The following is a 13085-nucleotide window of genomic DNA, read 5'->3' as shown; positions in this document are numbered from 1 at the left end:
TGAATTATGAATAGGAGAGGCCTGAATAGAAAGACGGGTATTAAAAAGTAAGCAATAACAATACGTTTGTAGCCTGGCAGAGCAATTGTTTTTTAGATGGGGTCAGTGACCCACATTTGAAAGCTGCAAAGAGTCCGAACAATCATTTTAAACTGACCATTCTACAACATACTAAAAGTTAACTTAAAGGTGAACCACCCTTTTAAACATTGGTGCCTTAACTATTCTGTTGACATTGATCAACCTCTAACTTAAAATGCAAGGACAAAAAATATGCAGTTTACTCACAGTGTGGTGTAAGTGTGACTTCTCTGCTTTGAACTTCAATAAGGTTTTTGACTGAACAGCGGACCATGACAGAATCTTCCAGACCTTTGAAATGAAGGACGCTCTTTACTGCGCGAGAACTGGAACCCTCCAGCACTATGTAACTGACGTTTGTGCGGAATTCCAGGTCTGAGGTTTTGTTATCAAGAAGTTTCCATGACTCCAGTTCCTTAATGTTACACCTATTGTATAGATATTTAAAATACACAATATTGCTGTATTCCACATTGGGGCGGGGGAAGGGCACAAATACTGAATATTGTATTACCAAATCAATACCTGTGTTTATTTAAGTGGGATGTGAACTGTGACCTCTAAAGGCATTCATTATAAAGACAGATATAAGCATAGAGCAGGGATCCCCAACCTTTAGAACCAGTGGGCAACATTCAGAAGTAAAAGGAGTTGGGGAGCAACACTACCATGAAAAATGTTCCCAGGGTGCCAAATAAGGGCTGTGATTGGCCATTTAGTAGCCCCATGTGGATTGTCAACCTACATTGAGGCTCTGTATGGCAGTGCACCTGGTTTTTATACAACCAAAACTTGCCTCCAAGCCTGGAATTCAAAAATAAGCACCTGCTTTGAGGCCACTGGGAGCAACATCCAAGGGGTTGGAGAGCAACATGTTGCTCACGAGCTACTGGTTGGGGATCACTGGCATAGAGCATTATTATGTATAACAATTCGTTACCTTTTCAGCTCAGTGCAGATGAACCACGTAATTTCTGGGGCTGGGATGCCTTTAGCTATACATGTCACTATCTGACCACCACTTGCAGGATGGGTATCCACGAGCTCTGTTATATTAGGGGGCACTGCACAAGAAGAAATATAATAGAAGAGCCAATTACATTACATCGAGATCCATTTATTATTGGTTGAGTGTTAGTGGTAAACCACGATTTAACTCATTCCTCTAAAACTACGAATGGCGTGAATATTATTGAAACATCTGACGCACAAATAAAAATAGCTGCTGAGCGATACAAAAAATCCCCAGAAAACCTCTACGTTTTTCTTGGTAAGAAAACGATAGTTCGGATCTCCAAAAACCTGTAGAACCACAAACAAAAGACAGATCTTGCAAGGGCTACTTCCATTCGTTTCTACATGACATCCACAGCTTGGCTTGGCAAATTTTCTCATAGAGTGAGTCATAGCTCAGTCTAAATGATCACTTTTTTTGATATCTCACCATTTATCTGGAGGTAGAACGACTTCTCTTCAGTTGCGTCTTCATTAAAAACCCTGATTGTGTAGAGGCCAGCGTCTTGTTCTTCCACTCGTACAAGTGATAAATGGCTTGTGTACCTGCGGTAAAAAAAAAAGATTGGGCTTATCTGGGCAGAAGCCAGTGTTTAGCAGAGGAAAAACCATAAGTAGTGATGGGCGAATAAATTTGCCAGGCCCAAATTCACGGCAAATTTCCATGTTTCGCTGTTGGCAAATAAATTAGCTAAACTGTTGTGAAAATTCCCCTGGGAAGCATTTTGATGCGGCAAAAGAATTTGAGAGCGACGAAATTGACGCACGTCAAATTACTGCATTTAGCTAACTTTTTGCCGTTTTGCAAATTTCGCTGGAAATTCGTAAATTTTTTGGCGAAAATGGACAAATTCACCCATCACTAACCATAAGAACAAATTGTTTCCTTTGCCATTTTTAAAATTTGGAATTATTTGGTCAAAACGGAGCTTGTGGGAGATGGCCTTCCGATCCTGAATGTGTCCAGTCAGACAGACCCATGCCTGATCGCACTCCGCATTGAAATACATTTTTGAAGATTTCTCACAGTCCTGTGTGCCGTTGGAATTCCTTTGCTGTACTCTGTTGTGGGGCTGCCGAACCTCTGCCAGTGAGCACCAGGCATATTGCTGTTATCTGTTGGGTGTGCGGGATACTGCTTTGTTCCAGTCAGACAGACCCATGCCTGAACCATACTTGCTGAACCATAACCCGACCCCCAACCACCACTCAATAATATCCCCTTACTGAGAACTACCTGACCTGGACTGCCCGAAGTCATGTCACTCTGGTGCCGAATCAGCAGGACAAGGAAAGAAAATTGCTAAAACTACAGGGAGGTGGGAGGGATCAGTTTGCAACTTAGCCAGGAACCCAGTTAGGTTACCCACAGACGGTTACCCACAGACTGCCCATATGTCCAGAGACATTCTGCCATAAAACCGACCGATTTGTGGTAATTCAATGCACACCCAATAGAGCAGAACTATACTGTAGTTTTTAAGTGTGTACGTTTCTGGATAAAGGGTATCTTGATAATGGATCATTCACCTGTACTGTATTTACCCTGCTTTTCTCCAATACTTTAGAACTTCAGTGTTCCTAAATTCACTGGCAAAACGGCCCTGTATACTGCGATGACTGTGTTTTGTCTTCAGAAGATATGTTATTAACAACAGGTCGCCACACACAAGCTAAAAAAAAGGCTGCCAACTTGGTCCCTCCCGTCCAAGTTGTCAGTTTATTTGCTTATATAGGGGACCTTCCAATGTCCTGACCAACCAATATCTGGCCAAAAATGTAATAGCTATCTATTCAGCAGATATGACAATCTCATGGGGCAATGGCCTCATTGGCACTTAATGACACTGGGCTAGGGGCAGATTCATTAAGGGTCGAATTTCGAAGTTAAAAATACTTCGAAATTCGACCCTCGAATTGAAATCCTTCGACTTCGAATATCGAAGTCGAAGGATTTAGCGCTAATCCTTCGATCGATCGATCGAAGGATTTTTCGTTCGATCGAACTATTAAATCCTTCGAATCGAACGATTCGAAGGATTTTAATCCAACGATCGAAGGAAAATCCTTCGATCAAAAAAAGGTTAGCAAACCTATGGGGACCTTCCCCATAGGCTAACATTGACTTCGGTAGGTTTTACCTGCCGAAGTAGGGGGTCGAAGTTTTTTTTAAAGGGAAAGTACTTCGACTATCGAATGGTCGAATAGTCAAACGATTTTTACTTCGATTCGTTCGATTTCGTTCGAATTCGAACGAATTTAACCAATTCGATGGTCGAAGTACCAAAAAAATACTTCGAAATTCGAAGTATTTTTCATTCGAATCCTTCACTCGAGCTTAGTGAATCTGCCCCTTAATAAATCTCACATATTTAGAGCTTTGGATATATAAAAAAAAACACTCAAATTTGATTAGCCACATAATGTTGGACTTCCCTGGCTCTAATATGGGGGCATGAGTTTTAATAATAATAATAATAATACAATGTAAAGGTTACAAAATAATCTGTTGCAATCTTTAAGCACTCACCTGTTTTTTGATGTAGCTTTGTTCACAATAGTGATTAGGTTGGTTTGATTGCCTGTTAGGGTAATGTTGTCTTTTAGCCAGACAATAGAGGGTGGTGGATAGGACTCAAGGTTGACTCTGAATAATTTGCTATTATGCCGGGTAGTATAGGACATACTGCTTTCCTTGGTATATAGATTTACAAATCCTTGTTCTAGAAGAAGAGAATAGTTGTAGTAAGGTTTTAAGCAGGATATAAAACCCCTATATAACTATTTATCAGGGTTGGACTGGGCCGACGGGACACTGGGGAAAAACTCATGGGCCCCCGCCAGCCCAGACCTGCTCCCTGATCACCTGGCCCATCGGCGGCGGCACAGTGACTTACATACATTTATTCAAAACATTTTTAATTTAATTTTTGTCTTATAGGGAAGCAAAGGAGAAGTAAGCCCTGAATTAAAAAAGTTCTACTGAAATCCAAATGACAGAAAGCCTCAGGTTCCAAGCATTCTGGATAACAGGTCCCGTACCTGTATATTCCATATAGATACTAATTTGTAGTAGTAACCAGAATAGTTAATTAGTTAATAGTTACTTTGAATGCTATTGGTTCTAGTAACACAATGGGTGTGTCTAGGCTATGTGATATGTTAATAAGATGTGATGTCATTGTGATGGATGATGCTTGACAAAGGGGCGGGAGCTCCCAAATGTTTGCATGTTCATCTTGGTCTTGGTAAAATTTCACTTATTGCAACTGGAATCTGTCTCGACTTTTTTGTTTTTTATATAATTTGTCCACTAATTTGCTCCACTCCGATTTGTGTGTATATATATATATATATATATATATATCTATATATATATATATATATATATATATATATATATATATATATATATATATATATATATATATATATATATATATACCCAAATCCAAGGTGCACACCGTTGACTAGGTTATTGCCCGGGTGCCAGCATACAGGATATATAGAACATAAAGCAGGATGCAGCACTCACAGGGACTTGATGCAAAAACAAAAAATCTTTATTGGACTCAAAGTTTCGATCCGCCACAGGGATTTTCGTCAGAAGAAATACAGCAAACAACCTGACAAAAGGTTGTTTGCTGTATTTCTCCTGACAAAAATCTCTGTGGGGGATCTACGAAGAAATGTTGCATTGTGGGTAAAAACACAGGATGATTTTTCTTCATGTTCAAAGTCAAGTCAAGTCAAGGTAAACTTTATTGTCATCTCAGTAGTATACGAATACACAATGAGAAGAGACAATGCGGCTCCAGCTAGTACAGATATCAGAGTGTCTCTGAGGTAGTCCAGGTGTGTAAAGAAGTGTAAAACAAAATTTATTGCCACAATAAATCATTCTTACCTATTACAGTTATATCAATATATTTTATGTCTATTTGTTCAAATACCATCTCCACAGCGCCACAACTATATGTTCCAGAATCGTTCAGATCAGCATTGTGGATGGTCAAAACAGAACCTATGCAATTATTGGGCAGGAATATCACATCCGGGGTACTTGTTCTGCCTATCTGTAAAATAAGGTCAAATGTTTATTAAAGGGGACTTGTCACAAACAGACAAATAGTTGTATAATAAAAGTCACTTTCAAATTAAACATGAAACTCAAATTCTTTATTTTATGTTATTAAAACATCCATACCTATACTTGTTTAAAAGTCTCAGCTATCAATCATAAATTGCCTGCCCTTCGTCAATGCCTTAGGCTTAGGCATAGCAGCAGGACAGGCTTTTGCTTTTCATTCTGCAATTCCTAGATATCATAGTGTAAGTGAAGTTTATTTTGCTTGAGTAACATCATAAAACAGGATTTGGAATTATTTCTTAAGATGAAAGAACCCCATTAAGAAAATCTTTGCATTAAAAAAAACTGATAAGCCCTAGGGGTCAATGCCACAGTTTTGTTACCTATGGTCCCAGATAAAATATGTTAAGTCTCCAGATAAAATGATTTACAAGCTGAATGTTATAATTTGGGAATGTTGTATAACACAGCCCGCAGGATATAAATTTTAATTGTTACCTTCTTGGCCGGATAATCCCAAGTAAAGTTCAGGATTTCATTGTAAGTGACTATGCATCTAACGGTGATATTTTCACCTCTTTTTACCAACTCCTTCTCTGCTTCAATGGAAATGTTGATTGCGGAAACTACAAAGAAAAGGGAGGCCCAAAAAAATCAAAATCAAAGTGTCACAATTTTTCTATAAAAAAGTTATTTTAACAGAAACTTGTCTACTGCGGTTGGAATGAATTTGAGCCTTTGATTGGTTGCACTGGCAAAATAATTAGCCAGTGATGAGTGTTTATACATAGTACAAAATATAGAATTTAAACATAAAATTTCCATCTCATTCCTAACAAGTGATACATGTAACAACTTCCAATACCCAATCTATTAGTTTCTAATTTATGGATTTAGTACCTACCATGTATACTGTAGACATGAAATGGTTCTGTGTAAACCTCTTTCCCATTAAGTGATGCTTTGCAATAGTAATTTATATCGCTGAAAATCCCTATGAATCCTCTCTTGTTGTTGTAGTGCATGGGGATGTCTGGGTCCTCCTTTCCCTCATGTAGAGTCACATTTGTGTTTGGGTCGGTCACCCGGCATGGAATGACATTTTCAACATTGTGAATAATGAAAATGAACCTTTCACTCTCATTCACTGACAGAAAAACCATGGATGGGTCTAAGGAGGCAAACACAAAATGTTTTGTCTGTTAAAATCAGAAGGCCAAAATTATTAATCAATATCATGACAATGTCATCAGTCCTTACCAATAAGTTTCATTGGGCCCTTTTTATTTCATGCAGAAATATGCTCTATACAGCCCTAGAGTATATCTCTGTTTGGACTATGAAGGAGCTCAGTGGGTCACAAGAGACACTTAGAGGCCGATTCACAAAGGGTCGAATATCGAGGGTTAATTAACCCTCGATATTCGACTGGGAATTAAAATCCTTCGACTTCGAATATCGAAGTCGAAGGATTTTAGCTCAAATAGTGCGATCGGACAATCGAAGGATTATTCCTTCGATCGAACGATAAAATCCTTCGAATCGAACATTCGAAGGATTTTAATCCAACGATCAAAGGAATATCCTTCGATCAAAAAAAGTTAGCCAAGCCTATGGGGACCTTCCCCATAGGCTAACATTGAGTTCGGTAGCTTTTAGATGGCGAACTAGGGGGTCGAAGTTTTTTCTTAAAGAGACAGTACTTCGACTATCGAATGGTCGAATGGTCGAACGATTTTTAGTTCGAATCGTTCGATTCGAAGTCGTAGTCGAAGGTCGTAGTAGCCCATTCGATGGTCGAAGTAGCCCAAAAAACACTTCGAAATTCGAAGTTTTTTTACTTCGAATCCTTCACTCGAAGTTAGTGAATCGGCCCCTTAATAATTTAGATCATTATGCCTTACCATGGCCAAAATTATTTAATTAAAATATAAATGTAATATAAAAATAAAAAAAGAATGTTTTTTCCATCAATATGGATGTATGCTAACTAAGTTATTATTAAGTGTAAGTATTGTCTAATTATCACTCAGAAAAACATACTGGTAATTGCAGAGCCGTAATTTTTAATAATTCCATACCTGTTTAAAATGCTTCTTTGCTATAAATCTTGAATGCCCCTGGATATTACATAGTTTAGGCTATAATATTAAATGTTCAGTTATGGCAGTTACTACATACTAACCTGGTACAAAAATATAGACAGATTTCATCCCTGGTTCATCCAAATTGACAGAATCATTGTAGAGGCATGAGTACTGCCCTGTGTTCCTCCCCGTCAAATTAAAAAGGGCAAGTGTTCGAGTGAAGATGCCATCTTTGACCTCAAGTGCTGAATCAATTAATTGTCCATCATGTTCCCACACAATCTCTTCCATTGAGAAACAATATAAGGAGTAGTTGCTATACTTATCCAGCACAATCTCAGAGCCCTCCGTCGGTATGATGGACAAGCTAGAGGCTCTACTTGTCACTAATAACAAAGCTTTGGAAAAGAAAGGGAACTTTAATCATGACTTACATTAAACAAATTCATCCATAAACAGACTATAAAATTTGATCCTAGATAGATCCTAGCCATCCTAAAGTATCTTCTCAATTCTGCAGGGACCTATCCTTACTGTAGAAAGTCATATAACTATATATATAAGCCAGCCCTAAACAATATTGGTGGGGATGCTGAAAGAGCAGGCATGATTGGTTGCTACTAAGGATGCACTGAATCACTTTGGGGATCCGGGTTTGGAGGGATCCTGAAAATAGGGATTCAATGCATCCCTAGTTGCTACTCGGCTTAAACTCCCATTTTTCATTACCACATCAGCATGGCTCATTAAAACCTGCTCTCATGGAAATCTTTATTTACTCAAGAATGGGGGTATATACAGTATTTATATATTACCTGTTATCTGAAGCAGATGCATCTTCTGGGGTTCCTGCTCAATGCACAATATTAAATGTTTAACCTGTTGAGAGAAAACCATGAAAAGGGAAATTAATGCATCTATGTATTCTTCCAATTATCAATTCTCCCAATATGTGTCTGGAACATATATTTTTACCACCACAATGTTCTTCTTTGGTCTATTTCTCTATATCAGCTGTAAATATGGCAGTCCTCGCTTTTATCAATAAATTAAAATCCTCAGAGAATCAATATTCATTGCATGTGGTAAGTTACATTTTGCTTTCTCTTTAAAGAAAAATATGTTGCAGGTAACCTCAGCTTATAAATAGGGTACATTTTTTGTTTAATGACTAGAACCATTATTAGAGTAATTTTTTATTCTGATTTTAACACCATCAGTGTTTAATATATATCGAAAAATTTAACTTTTTTTCTACGAAAAAATAGTGTTTTTACCCTACCAGTATAAATAATGCTGCACACTGACAATGTGAATGTATTATTGATATATAACCTGAATGCAAAACCATTATTTCATTTTGTGTAATACTGCCTGAATAAAGATGGAATAAATAAAAATAATAATAATTCTGCATACTGAGATATACAGCTCATAAAGTTCCTTCCAATGCTGATATCAGTGATATGGGCTACTGAGGTTGCATAATTTTTTTAATGAGCAAGTATCTATATGTTACAGGCAACGCAACCCCTGTTAGAGCATAATAAGAAACTATGAGCATACAGAAAAGTCAATATACCCTGCTGTCCCAATGGCCTCTGCTATATCTGGAACGGAGATTAGGACTACCAAAATAGATGTCTGCATCCTTAATTAGATCAAGTACTAAATTATCAGGGTAGAGAGAAGGTTTGTAGGATTAGTCTGTTGACCCAACTTGCCCCTTAGCCCTGGGGTGTCTTCAAGGGTTAGGAAAGGAATGTCAACAACCTTATACTATCATATATCATATAACAGACTAGCCTTTCATATATCTTACTATAGTCTTTGAAGACTCTGAAAATGTACATTACCACTGTAAATTGCCGTGTGTGCATGGGCATCAGTGTGGACATCATCATATGTGTGCCACGGGCATAGCATGCCTTACATTTACACGTTATTTCTTTAAAAGAAAATCTTGTGTGTATGGGCACAGAGTGTAATTGGGTTGATCAGGTGTTAAAAGGGATCCCTTGCAAGACTTAGAGCTAATGAGCATGGTGCAAAGTATTTCTAACCCTCTCCTCATATGTAATAAAAGGGACAAAATTTGCCTAGGTGCAGTAACCCATAGCAACAATAAAATATTTGTTTTTAAACCAGTGACCAATAAATGATGCCTACTGACTGGTTGCTATCGATGATTAGAACTATAGCATACGTTTCACCTGTTGTTACATAACTTCCATTAACACCTTTTTATAGGTGCAAGCTTATACCAAATGTTTTTGTAGTTTGATGATCTGGTAAGTGAAATCAAGTTTATTTTATAATGTGATATAGTAGTGCATACACAGACCTATGCCAATAGAAACATAAAGTGAATGTATACCGGAATACGCCATACTGGTAAATACAGACATCTAAAGACTATTGTAATGTTATTTCAATTCGCTTCCTCTTTCGTTTTCTTGTGCATTTTGAAAGTTCTTGTTTCTCTGTTGGACTTTAGTATTACATTCACCCTTATTTGCTTCCCCTTCCCAAATGACAGCTTTAGGTTTGTGTCTTCAAACATCTTGGAAGGTAACCATGTTGGTCATCACATGACATAAAGGGGATTCTTTGTGCAACAGCAATGGCAGAAAATGCTTTTCCCACACCTACTCAACTGTATGTGTCCAGTAGAATACACAAATATTTGAACTAGTGTAATGAAATGTGAGAGAGAATGTGAGCAGACAAGGGGCTAAAAAGCACCTATTACTCTTTTTGTTGTGGAACGGAAACAACATGGAATAATAGGAAACAAACAGATTACAAATGAGGGGAATGTTTAGGACAATTAGATTGTTTTCCTAGCACAGCTTTAGCAAACACCCTAGTGACTTAAGGAAAAAGGGGCAGAATGTACATGCTAAAGGCCAGACTGTAAATATTATGTTACTTGTTGTCCAACTGTGAAAATGTCATTGGAAATTAGCATTTTTACAGGTCCAACACACAGAAGCTTTTTTCAGTATGTTTGACCTATGCCATTGTTATGGAACCATGAGAAAATAGAAAGTGGTGACTTTCTTTCTTCTGTACAGACCAGGGATGCCCAGCTGTTCGTTGGCTGCAAATCCAGCAGTCAGTCAAGGGATTCTGGGACTTGTAGTTCAAGAAGAAGTCAAGAAGAAGTAAGACAACTTGGAGTGAATTTGTCCCATGGATGGCATTCGATTTCTCCGAATTTACTTCCACTTTTTCCTGCAGACTTCTAGACCCCCGTAGATTTTTGACGTGATAAACCGTGAGATACCTTTTTATGAATTGAATTGCATCTCAAACTGAATCTTCTCCATGACTTTTCACGTACTAAACCTTTTTTGACTGACTTACGTAAATCTGGCTCATAGTTTGCAGCACCATATCAATGCCCCAATGTGCTCCTCATTTGAAAAAGGAAAGGAAAATAAATTTTCCTTGTTCCTAGTGACTGCCTTTAATTAGTACTGGTTACCATAAAAGAGAATTCAACCCAAAAGTTAAAAAAAAACCCTACCCCACCCTACCCTACATAGACCCCCCTGCCTTCTCCTCCCCAGCCTAGCTGCTACCCCCGGCAAATGCCCCTCTTTAGTTACTCCTCCAATCCGTTGCATTCAAATTTTTTCAGAAATAACATAGAATTCTAATTTTGAATAAAATCTAATTTATTAGCGTTTTTAAAAATTCATATTAATGCAAAATTCAACCTTTGATAAATAACCCCCTTAACTAACTAACTTACTAATTAATGGCTAACTGTGTGCTGACAATTAGAATTTGTATTGAAGTTGCCCATCTCACTTTAGTGTTCTGTTCTAACAGCAGGAATGAAGAGGTGGGTATGTGTTTAGACAATATACATTCAGGGGAATGTAATTAAAGTCGCAAAAAGCAAGACAATTCGCACCAATAAGAATAAAAATCCACATCTCGCAATGTAATATTGTTCCTTAAACTGTTATTGCATTGCGAATTGTAATTGCACACTCTTAAGAAGTGCTTGAAGGTGTCGTAATCTTTTGAAGCAAACATAACGACTTTTTCAGTAAGAAGTTTTATTACATTGACTGCGCATTAGCGCAAACTATAAAATTTGCAAACGGTCTTCCACTGTCGTAAAGTGGTCGCTAAACAGTTTCCGTGTTCGCAAAAGCTATATTAAATTTGCGCAAAGCAAAATTTTTTGCGCAAAGGCATAACTTTTCGCATTGCGAATAGTTTTTCCATTACCGACTTTTATTACATTCCCCTGATTAAGTAGTAGTAGTAGAAGTGGTAGTAATGCCGCTGGTTATAGAGCTGCCGCAACTTGCTTTCGACAACATGTTCATTCTTAGGCTTCAGTCAATGCAGATGTAAAGATCATCAATAGATTTTATATATATTTTGCTGTAAAATATTTTACACGCCTTCATAAATATGTCCATTGATCTATTATCTGGAAATACTTTACCCAGAGAGTTCAAGAATGCAGCACTATTTACACTGGCAATTCTATAAAAAAAATTCATATACGATTTTACATATACATTTTTTCAATTATATTATCATATTTTTTAATATCTATGTCTTTAGTAGCTTTAATGAACAGAAAACCCTTATATGCGGAAAACACAGTTCTCAAGCATTCTGTATCATAGATGCCATAAACAAATAAATGTTGGTTTTCCTTTCCACTTAATAATGAGGTGCCATAGAAATAAAACAATAAATGCTCCTGCCCTGTCTAAAATTCCTGCTAAAAAAAATTAACACTATCCAAAATGTTAGAAATGAGCTTTCTATACTTCCTTAGAAAAGGCGTGCAACGGAAAGTGGAAAATACAGCTGAAGGCTACAATCATATTGTGTTATCACTATTTAGTCTACAGATTGCAGCTAAATCATTGCCTCTCACAGGAATGAGTTTTCCCAGGATGTTCAGGCCACTCTCCCTACTGGGCCTTAGCCCCACACCCCAGCACCATATGTTTTCAAGCTCTTTTATCTACTTCAAGCCAAGCTGTTTTTTTGGCTGGATTCGCCAGGAATTGCAACATCTCGTCCCTCAGGTCTCCAGACTCTCATGACATGGGATTGATTCAAAGGACTGATTACCATCAGAAAGATTTCTTTCCCATCCCAGCTGGAACTAGCAAATACACACACACATATGGGGGGTGTCTTGTAAATCTTGTAAGTCTTCCGAGACCATAAACAGCTGATGACAAAAAGCAGAAGACTGCAACGTGAGACCAGCATGGAATGCAGACCCAGGAAAGCCACAGGAGTGAAGAGACGAGCATGAAAAAGGGAAGATGTTAAAATGGGCTCCTTAGAGAATCATTTTGTATTGTTATAGTTTTCCACCTCCCTGAGCACCTCTTAAAACTTCAGTAGGTTTTTAATAATAAATATTAGAAGCCAAGCGCAGTGGTGGTTTCTTTGTTAGTTTGGAGCGATGAGATACATGATGGATGCTTGTGACTCTAGATTTTGGGTTTAAGCGTCAGCATATTGTGACCTGTGGTAAGATATTTTTATTCCCCTATGGCCTCAGAAAACTAAAAATGTGAATGTTTCAGGAGCAAGAGGGGACCATCTCAGGAACACTATAACTGTGCATTAGAATAATACTATATTAGACAAAGCCATGGTGAAATCTCAACCAAGGAACCAAACTTTGGAACTGGATGCTTTATTCTCAGCCATCATTCATAGTATGCAATGCAAGTCCAAGAAAATGAAACATTTAGGGAGCCAATTTAAGAGTGTTCTGAAATGTTCATTTATCTGATTTGGGCACAAGCAATTGT

At 37.7% G+C, this 13085-nt stretch overlaps 1 protein-coding gene across 1 annotated transcript in view; it reads right to left on the bottom strand.

Moving 5' to 3' along the window:
* pdgfrb.S (platelet-derived growth factor receptor, beta polypeptide S homeolog) overlaps positions 1 to 13085 on the bottom strand; it is a 75766-nt gene that overhangs the window by 27004 nt on the left and 35677 nt on the right. The window contains exons 2-10 of the mRNA XM_018254959.2: positions 8088 to 8151; positions 7371 to 7670; positions 6090 to 6356; positions 5684 to 5811; positions 5003 to 5171; positions 3626 to 3818; positions 1526 to 1641; positions 1022 to 1145; positions 289 to 509 (exon numbers count right to left, since the gene is read on the bottom strand). Of these exons, the coding sequence (XP_018110448.1) occupies positions 289 to 509; positions 1022 to 1145; positions 1526 to 1641; positions 3626 to 3818; positions 5003 to 5171; positions 5684 to 5811; positions 6090 to 6356; positions 7371 to 7670; positions 8088 to 8109 (1540 nt within the window). The 5' untranslated portion in view covers positions 8110 to 8151. The remainder of the gene's footprint in view (positions 1 to 288; positions 510 to 1021; positions 1146 to 1525; positions 1642 to 3625; positions 3819 to 5002; positions 5172 to 5683; positions 5812 to 6089; positions 6357 to 7370; positions 7671 to 8087; positions 8152 to 13085) is intronic.

This window comes from Xenopus laevis, chromosome 3S (assembly GCF_017654675.1).
Source record: "Xenopus laevis strain J_2021 chromosome 3S, Xenopus_laevis_v10.1, whole genome shotgun sequence".
Classification (NCBI taxonomy): Eukaryota; Metazoa; Chordata; class Amphibia; order Anura; family Pipidae; genus Xenopus; species Xenopus laevis.
The sequence above is the reverse complement of the archived record's forward strand: the minus strand, read 5'-3'. Positions and strand labels throughout refer to the sequence as shown.